At 43.0% G+C, this 14458-nt stretch overlaps 1 protein-coding gene across 1 annotated transcript; it reads right to left on the reverse strand.

Annotated features, from left to right (window-relative positions):
• Window positions 1–163: 163 nt before the first annotated feature.
• Window positions 164–13943, reverse strand: LOC308169788 (C-C chemokine receptor type 1-like; the record flags this gene model as incomplete). The annotated part of the gene is made up of 2 exons (XM_080544535.1): window positions 164–315; window positions 12947–13943. The coding sequence occupies 2 exons, from the start codon at window positions 13941–13943 to the stop codon at window positions 164–166; spliced, it is 1149 nt and encodes a 382-aa protein (XP_080400661.1).
• Between the last annotated feature and the right edge of the window lie 515 nt (window positions 13944–14458).

A 14458-nucleotide genomic window follows, 5' to 3' on the forward strand; every position in this document is an offset into this window, starting at 1 on the left:
AATACTAATCAGGGCGTGAAAACCGAGGAGATGTATTCGATCGTAAAAGTAAAAGGGGGCAACATTATACGTGTAATTGGAAATGCATCATAAAGCTTGGGCTCCCCTGTCCCAGACTCTTCTACACCTCCTCAGTATGGTACTCTCCCTCCCCCCTCCCCCCTCATTCCAGTAGTTGGAGTGGATGCAGGTCCTGAGGGGTGCTGAGGGGTGCTGTGGTGCCGTAGGAGCACCAGAAGACCTGCAGTAGTGCAGAGCACCAGAGCGGCAGCAGCTTGACTGATCTATCCATCACAAAGGTGCTGTCTGGCAAAGCTGAGGGAGGGGAGAGATTTGCTCCCCACAGCTCGACGGCACAGAGAAGACTGCTCTTAACTGACCTTGGGAAGTTAGCACTTTAAACACCCTCTCCTGATTTATGTAATTCCATCACAGGGAACTGTCTCTCAGTTATGGACCTGTTTTTCTGCTGAATTGGTTTCTATTTCTGTACACAGACATGATGCTCATCTGTTCTATAGGGAGGTATCTATCTGCCAAAGTAGTTTACAGAAGAAATGGAACTGCTCAACTGTGTGTTGACGGCTCTGACAGGACGTCAGTTGATGTGTTGGGCAGTTTAAAATGTAGAATCTGTTTACATTTTTCATTTAATGATAAGCAGAAAGAGCTTGAAAGCATTAACATTGTGCCAAATAAGTAAATGCTAACCAATGCTAACCGATTGCTTACTAATGATTAAACACGAAAGCAGTTTACAGGACACAATGAGTCAAGGAGTGCAGACTGTGTCGTGTTTAAGCAATTCTAGACAGATGCTGTAGATAAGACAATAAGACAAATTGATTATAATGCTGGGTTACCAATGCCTCTTGTTGATGGTCATAACCATATGCTGAAGTGATGGATGATCAGGGAAAACCACATATTAAATCAAAGAGCTCATTTTAAAAAGTGCTGTTGGGTCAACCTCTAGCCCTCTATGAATCCTATAGCCAAACAGTCACTCATCATTAAATAAGTGACATTGTAAGAGTTTAATTAACAAATGTGCACAATGAGACAAAATACGTCCAAACCTATGAAATCTTAATGGTGAACAATACAAAATATACTGCCTGACAGTATTGGGGTATATTTTCCCAGACATACTGTTAAATCAATATGCCATCAACATCCTCGGAGGAAACGGGGGGCTCACAATCACTGTTTCTTTTCACTGTGGCAGTTAGAATTGATTTAAATAGATTTCTCTCAGCATGTTTAGACATACGTGCATGGAAGCAGAGAAGCAGAGCACTGGACAGAGTTCACTTATTCATGTCTGGATGACCGCCTGCAGCGGCTGGTGTGACTAATTCCAGATTCCAAAAACATGTTTTTTCAGGGAATGTTTGCGAGGTTAATTACACCTGTAGTTTTGGTTCTCTCAGTAACAAACCTTCTCAGATGCTGTATGTTTGCTTACGTATACAATACAGGTAGGTGTTTGAATGTATGTGACTTATACAGTACAGGTAGGTGTTTGAATGTATGTGACTTATACAGTACAGGTAGGTGTTTGAATGTATGTGACTTATACAGTACAGGTAGGTGTTTGAATGTATGTGACTTATACAGTACAGGTAGGTGTTTGAATGTATGTGACTTATACAGTTACAGGTAGGTGTTTGAATGTATGTGACTTATACAGTACAGGTAGGTGTTGGAATGTATGTGACTTATACAGTACAGGTAGGTGTCTGAATGTATGTGACTTATACAGTACAGGTAGGTGTTTGAATGTATGTGACTTATACAGTACAGGTAGGTGTTTGAATGTATGTGACTTATACAGTTACAGGTAGGTGTTTGAATGTATGTGACTTATACAGTACAGGTAGGTGTTTGAATGTATGTGACTTATACAGTACAGGTAGGTGTTTGAATGTATGTGACTTATACAGTACAGGTAGGTGTTTGAATGTATGTGACTAATGTCAATTGATATGCAGTATGGTTGTTGTGAGAATGCCTAGCAACAAAGTTTATTTCGCTTCTACAGCTAAAACGCATAGTTTGCGTGACCTTTTATGACTGATATTAGGTGAATTATTTCTTCAGTACAGTATGTGTGCATCAACATCCAGCTCAGAGAGAAACAGGAAGTTAGCCAACGTTTGGAATGGAATGGAATGGACTTTATTTTTTGTCATTGCTACAGTACAGGTACCAAACAACGAAATTTAGGAGGGGTGGCTCCCCTGGTGTTAGGAAAGGGGAAAAAAACACATTTTAGAAAAAGCATAAAAGCATAAAATCACAAGAATGTAAGGAGCTGGTTTACATCAATAAAGGCTATGTACACAATCCACTGAACTATACTGCACAGATAGTCAACTAGGGTTGTCATATTGCACAAAAGTATTTTTTCACATTATTTTAAAGTGTCACACTTTGCAGGCTTGAAAATGTACATGTTTGTGCCTCAGCACTAGCTGCCATACAATCCGTCCGGACTGTCCTGGGCCCAGAACTTAGGCCTTTTCTGTGTTCAGGGCCTTGACGGCCCTGTGGTAGAAGCAGTCCTTCAGTCTGTTTGTCTTAGCGGCCGGGGTCCTGTACCTCCTGTTCGAGGGCAGCTTGACAAAGTGTACGTGCCCAGGGTGGGTCGGGTCCCTGGAGATCTTGGAGGCCCTCCTGAGACAGCGTGTGTTGTACAGCTCCTCCAGAGAGGGGAGGGGGGCGCCGGTGATCTTCTGTGCTGTTCTCACGACCAGGGGTGAAAGTGGTTTGAGTTTCTTACAGGAACTATAGGCTACTACCCCAACCTTCATCGTTTCATATTGTTCTCCTCCTGCCCCCAGCTTCATGCATCCCTGAACACACACATCGTGGTGTTGGTGTCGAAATTAGAAACACTTTAGGGCTGCCATGTTTCACCAAAAGTTTGGAGTGAGAGTTTTTGGTGGTGGAGCGACCCAAAACTGTGCACGTTTTGGTAGCGGCGGCCCCTCTCTCCCACACAATTATTTGTGCTAGTTTCCTGCAATTTTAAACCAGCACAAGAAATGAAAATAATTGGAACATTTGATAAAACAAGAGAAATTCAGATAATATATCTTAAGTCTTAATAAACAAATACAGTAGCCTACAGAGTCTAAAACAAAATTGGGCCTCATCAAGTGAACTCAACCCCTTGGTCAGCAGCAGAAAGACCCTTGGTCATCATCTTATATACAGTGCATAGATGGCTATCATGTTATACAGTACATACCAGGGTTTTTCCTGGGTCAAAATCAAGCCTTGGAGGTTGATGTTGTGCACGCGCAGTGCACCCAAATTTTCTTTGAGGGACCTCCAATTGTTGTATTTGTATTGTAAATTGTAATTATTATTATTAATAATAATAATAATAATAATACGATGCGATTTGAAAGTACCAGTAGGCTACCAGATACGTATGCACATATTTTGCTACCAGGGTTGCCAGATGGAATTGAAAATTTCCAGCCCAACCAGTCTACAAGCTGCCGAATCCACCCGTCCAGTGTGACCAAAAGTAGCCCAATCTGGCAACACGGCTTGCTTATGGAAGCATATAGTGGACTAAGTTCAAATGTTAATGCAATTTGAGATTGCATTTGCATGTTCCACTTTTGCATGCATTCTTTCAGACAATATTCAAATTCAAATGCAATTCTAATGAGCGGATGTGTTTCCTAGAACATATAAATGCAATTGCTAATCACATTATTGCATTACAATTTGAATATTGACTCAAATAACGCAGGCAAAAATGGCAAATGAATATGCTATTTTGGGATTGCATAGTCATTTTCACATTAGAATGAAAATTTGAATTTTGTCAGCTACAAAGCGGATGTGTTTACTAGAACATGTAAATGCAATTGCGTATCACATTATTGCATTACAATTTGAATATTGACTCAAATAACGCAGGCAAAAGTGGCAAATGAATATGCTATTTTGGGATTGCATAGTAATTTTTACATTAGAATGAACTTGTCAGTTTTGTCAGTTACAAAGCAGCGCATGACTTTGAAAATTAAATGTCAAATGGCTTTGCATTATCATTTTAATATTGACAGCGAATGTGCACATCAGGTACATGAAAATGAAAATGCAAATCATTAGAATTGCATTTGAATTTGAATATTGTCTGAAAGAATGCATGCAAAAGTGGAACATACAAATGCAATCTCAAATTGCATTAACATTTGAATAAAGTCCACTATATGCTTCCATACGGCGCGACTGTAATCCCGGTCGGACTGTCTCAGTGCCCAGTGCTGCCCACCCAACCACGTCGCATCGCGTCGGGTCTACTGTAAAGCGGGTTAACATGTCCTTTTCAAAGGTATTAAAATAGACGCAACGAAACATAACGTCAGCCATGTGTTTCCTTGTTGGAAATTATGGATCGTGAATCGTGATTGCTTCTGCACTCTGCAGCAATCGGATTTTGATTGACAGGCAGCTGCATCTCTTCCCCCAACGGCGTTCCGGCACAGAAAGTCTTGCCGGAACGCCGCACCGGACCGTTCCGGCCCACTTTCACCTATGCTCACGACTCTCTGTAGCGCGTTTCTCTCCGCTGTTTCTGTTATCTCAAAGCACATAACACATAACGCCCTCCCCAACCACACCAGACAGGCCAACACCCTCCCAACATTTAAACAGGCCCTCAAAACCCACCTCTTCAAGTTCGCCTTCACCAGTTAACCCTCTCCCCCTCCCCTTCCCATGTGTCCCCAGCACTACCTTAATTAGGCCCCTATACTTCTTCTAATTAGGCCCCTATACTTTCTTCTATTTACCTTTTGTTTCTTTTTATTATTACTACTCGATCTTTTCAGTTTGAAAAGCGTCTTTGAGTGTCTAGAAAAGCACTATATAAGTCTAATGTATTATTATTATTATTATTATTATTATTATATTTATATTATTATAACACTATTCTCTTATATCAAAACACATAACACTATTATGGCTGTGAATTGATGGATCATTAGTCTCTCTCATTACAATACCTGGTGTAATCTGTCTTAGAGTAGCTAGTATAGTAGGTCATACTGTATAGTATGCAGTACAGTAGGCTACAGTGCACACAGTCATCTAGTAACACTGTTTTACAAAGCAATTACTTAATAACAAGATTATATGGACACGGGTGCTAATGACTCCACATGAAGGATCTACTCTGGGACTGAGTAGAAACTTATACAAGTTCCAGTATGTAGATTTGAGCTTCAATAGAATGCCATGGCCATGATGTGATGAAGTGATAAAGGTATGAGAGTGCATAATAAAGGATGTTCAGTGGATGTTGCTGTTTTCGTCCTTCTAAAATCTGGTTTCAAGGTCACACACCAGCCTTTTAGTACATTTAGTTTGAAATGCACATATTTGCCATTATTAGAAAACATATTGTTAAGCATATTGTCGTTTATAAATGTTCAGCGTGGCTGCAACATCCAAAACTACAAATTCCATTATACGACGTTTTGACCAGAACAAGCATTGTGATTGGCCGAGAGGCATTCCAAGCAGAGCTTTATTCCCAGATAAAACAGTGATCGTTTTGAGAACTATATTTCTGAGCACAGAGCAAAAACAACCACAAACCAAAAAAAGAATACAGCTCTTGCGTCTGTGCTTTATCATGAATAAAGTCATCTGATGGGTTGCTGTGACTTAATTCACGATAAAGCACGTCCTCTTGTGCCTTATTGTCTTATTGCTTAATAACTGTGTCTTGTATGAAAGCGGATGATGGACCATTGATTGTTGAAGCTAAGCTTATTGATGAAGAGAGGCTTTTTTCGTCATCTGAAATGTAAAGGCATCTCCTGAAACATGTTGGGACAGATATCACTAAAGTTCATGAGGTTTTTGCAAAAAGTGTTTTACATTTGCGCGGGCCACCCTGTTATGACATAATCTGCGTGCAAATGAGAGTGGTTGAGCACGTCTGCTGAGCATGTCTGCTCTCCCTCTGGACCTAAACCGCTGAGCAGAGTTTACAGTAAGTGGTGCCAAGCAACTGAGCTCCCTCTGCATGGTCCTCTGCTCTGTGTGTGTGTGTGTGTGTGTGACACACAAACAAGAAACACACATCAAACACTCATTTTTCGCCCCTCTACCGCCTGAGATGATTTTAGACAAAGTAGTCAGACCAGCTGGTGAGGCATTTAAAAAAAAACTTTTGAAAAGAAAGTTTCACTCCCTTAGGCCCCCCTCAGCAGCACATTGAACAATAAAAGAGGCAAATAATTACTGTGCCTGAGGAGATGACACATCTCCTACACCCACAGGTACCCAGCACTGGCTGCCTGTAGCCCTCGTATGCCAGGGAGGGAAAATACAGATCAGTGGTCCCAAACTCAATTCCCGGAGGTGGCGATGTGTATGATTGTTTTTGTTCTACGAAAACACCTGATTCAACTAACCAAGGTCTAGATTGAGGACCATGGCTAATTTGATTAAAATGTGACAGCAGCTGGCGAAACCGTGAATAAGTCAATGGATTCGGTGAGTAATCCCCACTACTCTACACTAGTTAGGAAGTAGTGGGGATTACTCACCGAATCCATTCCCTGCATTGCAATGTTTTGGCTTGACTAGCGAGTATGTCATTGATTTTCAACTACGCTGACATTGATTGTGAAATGTTTCAGAATAAAAGTCTGAACAGTCTGTTGGTTGGCAACTTGTTCCCGGTTTCACCAGCTGCTGTCACATGTGTTAAAAAAAAACAAAAAAACATGCACACACACTGTCTCACAAGGAATTGAGTGGGAGGCCGCTTCTCTAACAGGCAGTCTAACAGGCAGTCAGTCACCCAAGACAAAATGGAGTAGGTGTTGAAAGAAAATTACAGAAGCTCTGCCTTCTTGCGAGCCACGTGACTCACTCCATCTGTTGGAAGGTTGATGGGTCTCTCTATGATGGGACAATAGACCCTCTGGCTTGAGAAACCCAAAACATCTGACAAAGAGTGCAGGGACGTCCTCAATGGACATTTCCACCCCGACTAGCCAGTTCGGGGTCGCCTTGGATGACTTCTAGTCCAGCCTTCGCAGGGGTGGTCCAGTTGATCAGGTCCAGTTGATCAGTTGATCAGGTCCAGTTGATCAGTTGCTCACAGGGAGTTGAAGTCCTCAGTGAGAAAGAAAATCTGTTCTCTCGCTGGCAAAAGGTGCGATCCAAATTGTTCCCAGGAAGAATCTCAGATGGGAAGCATTGTTGCTTCCCAGTAAACAAAGAGTCCAAAAGACGTCCTCAGGCAAGCCAGAATGTGGGTTCAGATGACATCTTTCTAGGACGTCCAGATGACGTCTTTCTAGGATGTCCAGATGACGTCCAGATGACGTCTTTCTAGGACGTCCAGATGACGTCTTTCTAGTACATCCAGATGACGTCTTTAGGACGTCTTATGGACTACAGAAGGCTAACGTGTGAGTGACTTGCATTCGGAATCAGTCTCTCATATTCCCAGTTTGCCCCTGGCGACACTAAGTATGTTACGCTCTAACCCAGCGTTCGTCCCCTAGGTCATCTCCATGGCGTACCGCACCAAAGCTGCTCCCCTTCCATTCCCTGCCTTATTCCTCCCTGGAGCCAAGGGAAGAGCTGTGTCTACACAGCACCTCTGCCATTGGATTGTGGGGGCCATTGTTGAGGCTTACAGTTACTGGGGATGGCAGCCCCCTTTGGGGCGTTGTGGGCCTCGTTCAAGTGTGGCTCTGTTCCAAGGATATGTGTTGCAGCCAGCTTGGCTTCTCCACATACATTTGAAAGGTTTTACAGCCTGGACGTGACCAAACCCTCTGTGGCGCACACTGTCCTGAGTGCTGGCTTGGAAACTGTGTTATATAGATGGAGACTGTGTTATATAGATGGAGACTGTGTTATATAGATGTGTTATATAGATGTGTTATATAGATGGAGAAGGTGTTATATAGATGGGGTATATCCTTGTTTGTGTTCAAACCAGGCAAACTGGGCATTGTTTAAGGGGTCCCATAGTAAGGGTCCCTCATCCTCAGCCTGTCCAGGTGTGGGTTGAATAGGGTTTCAGTGAACAGGTACACAGAGTGAATAGGGTTTCAGTGAACAGGTACACAGAATGTGTCGCATACTGAGAGGCCTCCCTCATCTCCTTCAGAGAACCGAGGTTACATGCTTAACCCTAGATTTTTGTAATTACATAAAATACAAATAAAAGGAAATGTAAACATGTAGTTACATGAGTATGTTCTCAGGGGTATTAGAATTTCCCATTAAAGATTTGCTGATGCAAATGTGGTGTCTAAAAGGAAAGTAAAATGATAGACAACAGTAAATATATAGTCCACATGCATACTAATATATCAGGAAGGCCGTTTGAAAATTGTAGGTGGATGCTTTGGCGTATTCCTCAGTTTTGCTTAAAAAGTCAACCCCTATCTAAAGGCTCAGACCTCAAAACAGCTTAGGGGTGACATCAAAATCACCACCCAACCTGGATACACACACTGTCTAGAAAAGTGGTATCACAGACCCCCAGGACATCCCATAAGTCAAGGCATGACATAGGTAGCTCTAATCCCCTAATTAAGTCACATTCCCCACAAGTGTAGCACAGGAGAGAGCAGCTTGACAGTTCTATTAAAAAGTAAGGATGAAATCCCACATGGAGGTGAAACGAGATCTCCTATTATATGTCTTTGGTGAGAAAAGTTTTATGACCTTGTAAGACAATGTGTTATACTTCTCGGGAGAGGAATGCAATCTACTGCTCAAGGGTTTCTACTGGTGGAAGCTTAATCAAACCAAATGGATGGGGACTGGTTGTGTATCTGTTGTTGCTTACACCTCTGCTTCCCTAAATTGTAATCTTTAAAAACTGTTGCATAAGTTGCACTTGTGTGGATAGTTAGGCAACACGTTATCTTTGCAAAACGTCCCTATACTACACCTAGGCAGTGTTATGATGTAACTAAGAAAAGAGTCAAGTGTGGCAGAACCCCAGAACAGACGGACACAAGAGGCAAATAAACAATAAAAGGATTTATTAAAATGGACAAAATAATAAACCTACTCTAACGGGACCTAAGTGGGGGGAATGTGTGGATGCCAGAAAACTAGAAAATGTAAATGAGGTGTGAGTGGGACTGTACTCTATGTGTCTGAGTGTGAGTGTCTAGCGTGCAAGAGCTAGTGGTGTAGATATGTAGATGAGTGAAGTGTTGAAATATGTACGTGTACTAACCAGTCCAGAGCAGAGAGGGGGAATAGTCAGCAGGCAGGCAGGGGGGGGTTTGGCAGGGGGATTAGTCGGCAGGCAGGCTGGGGGTTAGGCAGGAGAAGTAGGCGGCAGGCAGGCAGGGGCATAGGCAGGAGAAGTAGTCGGCAGGCAGGCTGGGGCATAGGCAGGAGACGTAGTCGATAGGCAGGCAGGGGTCTAGGCAGGGAAGGCAGGTTCCTTTGGGGAGCGAGGGTAAACAAAGAAAACAACAAGAGTTAACAAAATAACAAACAAACAAAACTCGGACGTGAAAACTACTAGAACTAGAATCGACAAACGGGAGAGCCAAACAACTACCCACATGGGTCAAAATAATCAAGCGTCGGAGGAAGGTTTCTGGGGCTCTTTATAGGGCTGCCTCTTCCTGAGTTGATAGCCTGCTGTGGAAGGTCCAGCTGTCTCCACTTGAGCCTGATGAGGCTCAACGAGCGCCAACGAGGCAGGAGGGGGCGGAGCCGAAGAGGGATTCACAACAGGCAGTGTCCTATTTCGTCACAATAGAAGACATCTAGATAATAGAAGACATCTAGGGAATCTCCTTTTTTGTCCAAATAGAAGACTATTGATGTGTCATGTGTTAGCAACGACTAATGTGACGGTTAACTTTGAGTGGTTCAGGTTAGGGCTAGGGTTGGGCATTAACTATGAGTGGTTAGGGTTAGGGTTAGGAATAGCTTCAGAGTGGTCAGGGTAAGTGTAAATTATCAGAAGAAGGTATTAGTGAATATTAGCAACAAGACTTGGCAAGAAAAAACACTAAAAGTGCCAACAAAGTTTGTATTGCAAGCATTGGTGTTATGCCCTCAGCCCTCCACCACCCCCAACCTCCAACCTCCCATAGCATTCTTTATTTTGTATCATCACAGAGAATTATGTCTTAAAATATGACGAATTATGATACAGGGCGGGGCTATGACACAGTACGGTATTTCTCTCACCTTCATTTTAGATCTTTATTTTTTGCCAATGCCCTTCATTATGTTTTCAGTTCCATTGGTCCTCATTCTAGTCCATGTTAACCCACCACCAGATGTCCTCATTCTAGTCCATGTTAACCCACCACCAGATGTCCTCTTCCCACCACTGAAGATCAATACAGTTTTACAATAAGCCTAAAGTGTGTAAGACCATGTTATACATAATATGTTATACATACATCCACATCGAGTTTCCCTTCCCATGAAGAACTAGAAGTGTTGACAACATAAACAAAGATCCAAATGAAACGCCTACCAATGCCAATCACTGGCACATTCATATTCATTTTACAATGTTGGATCAAAAGATCAATTAAATAATGATGTACTGCTCAGGTTTTTAAAAATCCAAATGGAGCAACCCCGGTAGAAACAGAGATTTCAACATCCTCACCCTACATAATGTCCATACAGAATACACTCCCTACCATAACATGGTTATGGATTGCCTGAACTATGCTGCATTTTGTCTAGCATCGCTACAATAACAAAACGGGAAACATGTGAAAGAGTGTCACCATTCTCATGACACATGTTAGTCAGTTATCTACTTTAGTTCCCAGCTGTCTCTGACTGTACCAGAGGCCCCTTCCATCTGGTCTGTTTCTGACTGTGACTCAACCCCACTTCCCCTTGGCTTTGTTTCTTCCCACAGCCACAGCACTCCGCTGGTGGAACCAGCTTCCCACTGCTGTCAGGACTGCAGAGTCACTCCCTATCTCCTACCGTAGACTGAAGAGCCATCTCTTCAGGCTACACCTTAACTGTCCCCCCTGAGACCTCTACATCCCCTGTACAGTTTCTCTGCTGTAAAAAAAAAAAATCTTCATTCTAGCTTCTTCTAGCATTATGACTGCCAATGGTCCCTGGCCGCTAGCATAGAATACTTTTTCCTGCTATGACTGATGGATATGACTGATGGATAGATGATTCACTTACATAGTAAAATGTGTTTGTTGCAAGTCACTTTGGATTTTTCTGCTCAATGCTCAATGCCAAAAATGTAAATGTAAATGAAAAACAAATTCCTCTTATCTCCCACAGATTTCCAGAAATCACACTATTGTATGTGAGATGTATGTGAGATTGTATGTGAGAAGATGTGTCTCAGCTAAGCTGTTTTGGGGTCTGGAGGCTTTAGATTGGGGTTTGCTTTTAATAGGAAAGCATCCACCAACAGGGTGCAGGATTTCCTTTTCTCTTCTCAGAAACAGTATTGTTCAGAATTCCCATGAATATGAGAGACGGCAAAATAACGTGCTATTTCCTGAAATATCATTTCTTGATATATTAGCATATGCATGTGTATTTTTACTGTTGACTATCATTTATAATTTGTACATTCCTCTTCCTCTTAGTCCCACGTGTGGCCATGCCAAGGGACAACATCCCCTCCACTATGAACACCTCCTGGCTCTGAGATCTGAGAGGATCTGATAGGTGTAAGCAAGATGGTAGTTGCCCTCTGATAAGATGGACCATCCTGCTCTTACTGTTCAGATTCTTACATATCTTCACCAGTGTTTTGGAAGCATTGATTCTTAAAACAATTTTCAGTTTTGGATCACAGAATTGTTAAGTCAGAGATTAACTGTCTAGTGTGGCCTTCTCCACTCTAACACCAGCTTAATGCACTGAAGCTGAAAAGATGCATAATAATAATAATAATAATAATAATAATAATAATAATAATAATAATAATTCATTACATTTATATAGCGCTTTTCCGAGGCTCAAAGATGCTGACAATACAGGAGATACGGAAAACACAAAAAACAAAAACAAAAACACAAAAACAGCAAGCAACATGGACACATGGAACACAGAATCAGCGAACAGGGAGGGGGGGGGGGTGGTAGGGGGGGGGGGGGGGAGGTGGTTAGGGGTAGGGGAGGTTGTATGCGTGTCCAGGGGGGGGGGGGGGTGGCCGGGATGGGGGAGATGGCTAGGGGTAGGGGAGGCTGTAGGCATGGGAGAACAGGTAGGTTTTGAGGTGGGATTTAAAAGTGAGGAGTGAGGGTGAGTCTCTGAGTGGTTGAGGGAGAGAGTTCCAGAGGCGGGGTGCAGCAACCTTGTAAGAATAGAATGACAGCAGGATGAAAATAACCATGATACATCTGAGGCTTATTTAGCTAGGCCAACATGAAGTAATGAAACATTGAAACACAGTAGCAAGGAACAGTACAGTAGCAAGAACAGTACAGTAGCAAGAACAGTACAGTAGCAAGAACAGACATTATGCAGTAGCAAGTGAACAAATATTTAATTTCTTACACACATTTCTACAATGTACACTAAACATGTACAATATGAAGCAGAGAGGTCAATTACATAGCAGAATCTTGCAGTCCACATCCTAATACTGAAATGAAAAGGGCTTCTAAGATTAACCACACGTTTTAAGATGGAAATTGAAATCTGTATACTGTTTGTTCACACTAGTGACAGGCTAGACACATTACATTTCTTATCAAGGACCCTACTGTACATTGTCATGTCACGCCTAAATCTGCCTCCCTGGGATTTCTGGCTCCAGTCAGGCTGGCCCCACTATAAATTAATAACCACGTTTCGTGCTTTATGATCCCTTTATAAACACTTTATAACATGTCATCTGTGCCCCCTCCATTATGAGTCATTCCCCCACTAGGAGGGCTCTTGTGTGACAATGACTTACTTGTGCGATGGACTGAGATATAGTTATTTAAAAATGGCATGTGTCTAACGAGCAGCTTGCGGAAATGGTTCTGGAACTTTCTACCCACAAAGGTATAGAAGACAGGGCTAATGCAGAAATAGAAGTAAGCAACATTCCGGGTGACGTGACCCGCATAGGCAAGGGTCTGCTTTCTCTCACAGGTGTCGGCATAAGGTATAAGCATCTCCACCACATTGTAAGGAGTCCAGCAGGAAAAGAACAGCAACACTATGACAAATATGAGTCTCACCGTCCTGAACTTTGTGACCATCCGCGAGGAGATGACCGTCAGCGCTATCCTGACATAACAGTACACAATAACAACAAGAGGCAGAAGGAAAAACAGCCCTAACTGGAGGTAGCGCCCCCACTGCTCCAACAACACTGGATCAATCCATTCAGGCACAGACAGGCCTAGCTCCTCACACAGTTGTTCCTGGACGTCAGAGCGAATCACGTTGAAGAGCAGGAGGGGCTTCATACAGGCCAGGAGGCTGACGCACCACACCGCCACAGACGACGCCACGGCGTAGCGGGTCTGCCGCAGCCTGGAGGCCGCCAGGGCGTACACCACAGCCAGGTAGCGGTCAAAGGTCATCAGGGTCAAGAACAGGATGGAGCTGTAGAAGCCAAGGAAGTAGGCGCTGCCCACAATCTTACATACGGCCTCCCCGAAGACCCAGGAGCCCTGGTGGTACACCCCCCAAAAGGGCAGGCTGGACATGAAAACAAGGTCGGACACCAGCAGGTTGAGCAGGAAGATGTTGGTGACAGTGTTGAGTTTTTCAAACTTGTAGATGATGTAGACGACCAGGCCGTTGCCCAGCAGGCTCAGAGAGAAGATCAGGTAGTAGAAGGTGGAGAGCTTCGCCCCGAAGTTGTTGTCAGCATCTCTGTCACACAGTCCAGTTTGATCATAAGAGTAGTCTGCCAACTCTGTCGTCGTCGCCACCTCAGCCAAATTGTTTGTTTCCATTGTTGGTCGTTTTCTATCGATCTGTGAAAACATTTTGAAGCTCTCAAGAAATATGGAGAACAAAAAAAAACAGACATGAGAGGAAAATATGTATTTATGCAGACTTACCCAGAATATTTGCCTGAAGTTTTTGCTTGTAGCAAGTGAAGAGTAGAGTTGCTCGACTTAGAGTAAGCCTCCAGTCTCACTCTGACAAGTCATCCTGGAAGGAGGAAATACACTTGTGGTATTTCTGGTGATTGTGGGTGTGTGTGTACGTGCATAAGTGTGCATAAGTGCGTGCGTGTGCACTTTATGTGTGGGAAAGAGAGACAGAAAACGACGGCATTTTAGGGTAGTGTCCCTGATTGAATCAGAGTTCAGTCAGAGTGCTCCACCATTTATGAACCGTGGTTGCAAAGTAGCGACAACATCTTTGCACCCAATATAAACCTAGACATGAGAGGAACTGGGATGTTACTTACATATCATGCATTTGTACAGTATTAAAGCCACCGAGTCGGGAATAGTGTTTA

The sequence above is a fragment of the Nansenia antarctica genome (genome assembly GCF_963989245.1).
Source record: "Nansenia antarctica genome assembly, chromosome: 13".
Taxonomy (NCBI): Eukaryota; Metazoa; Chordata; class Actinopteri; order Argentiniformes; family Microstomatidae; genus Nansenia; species Nansenia antarctica.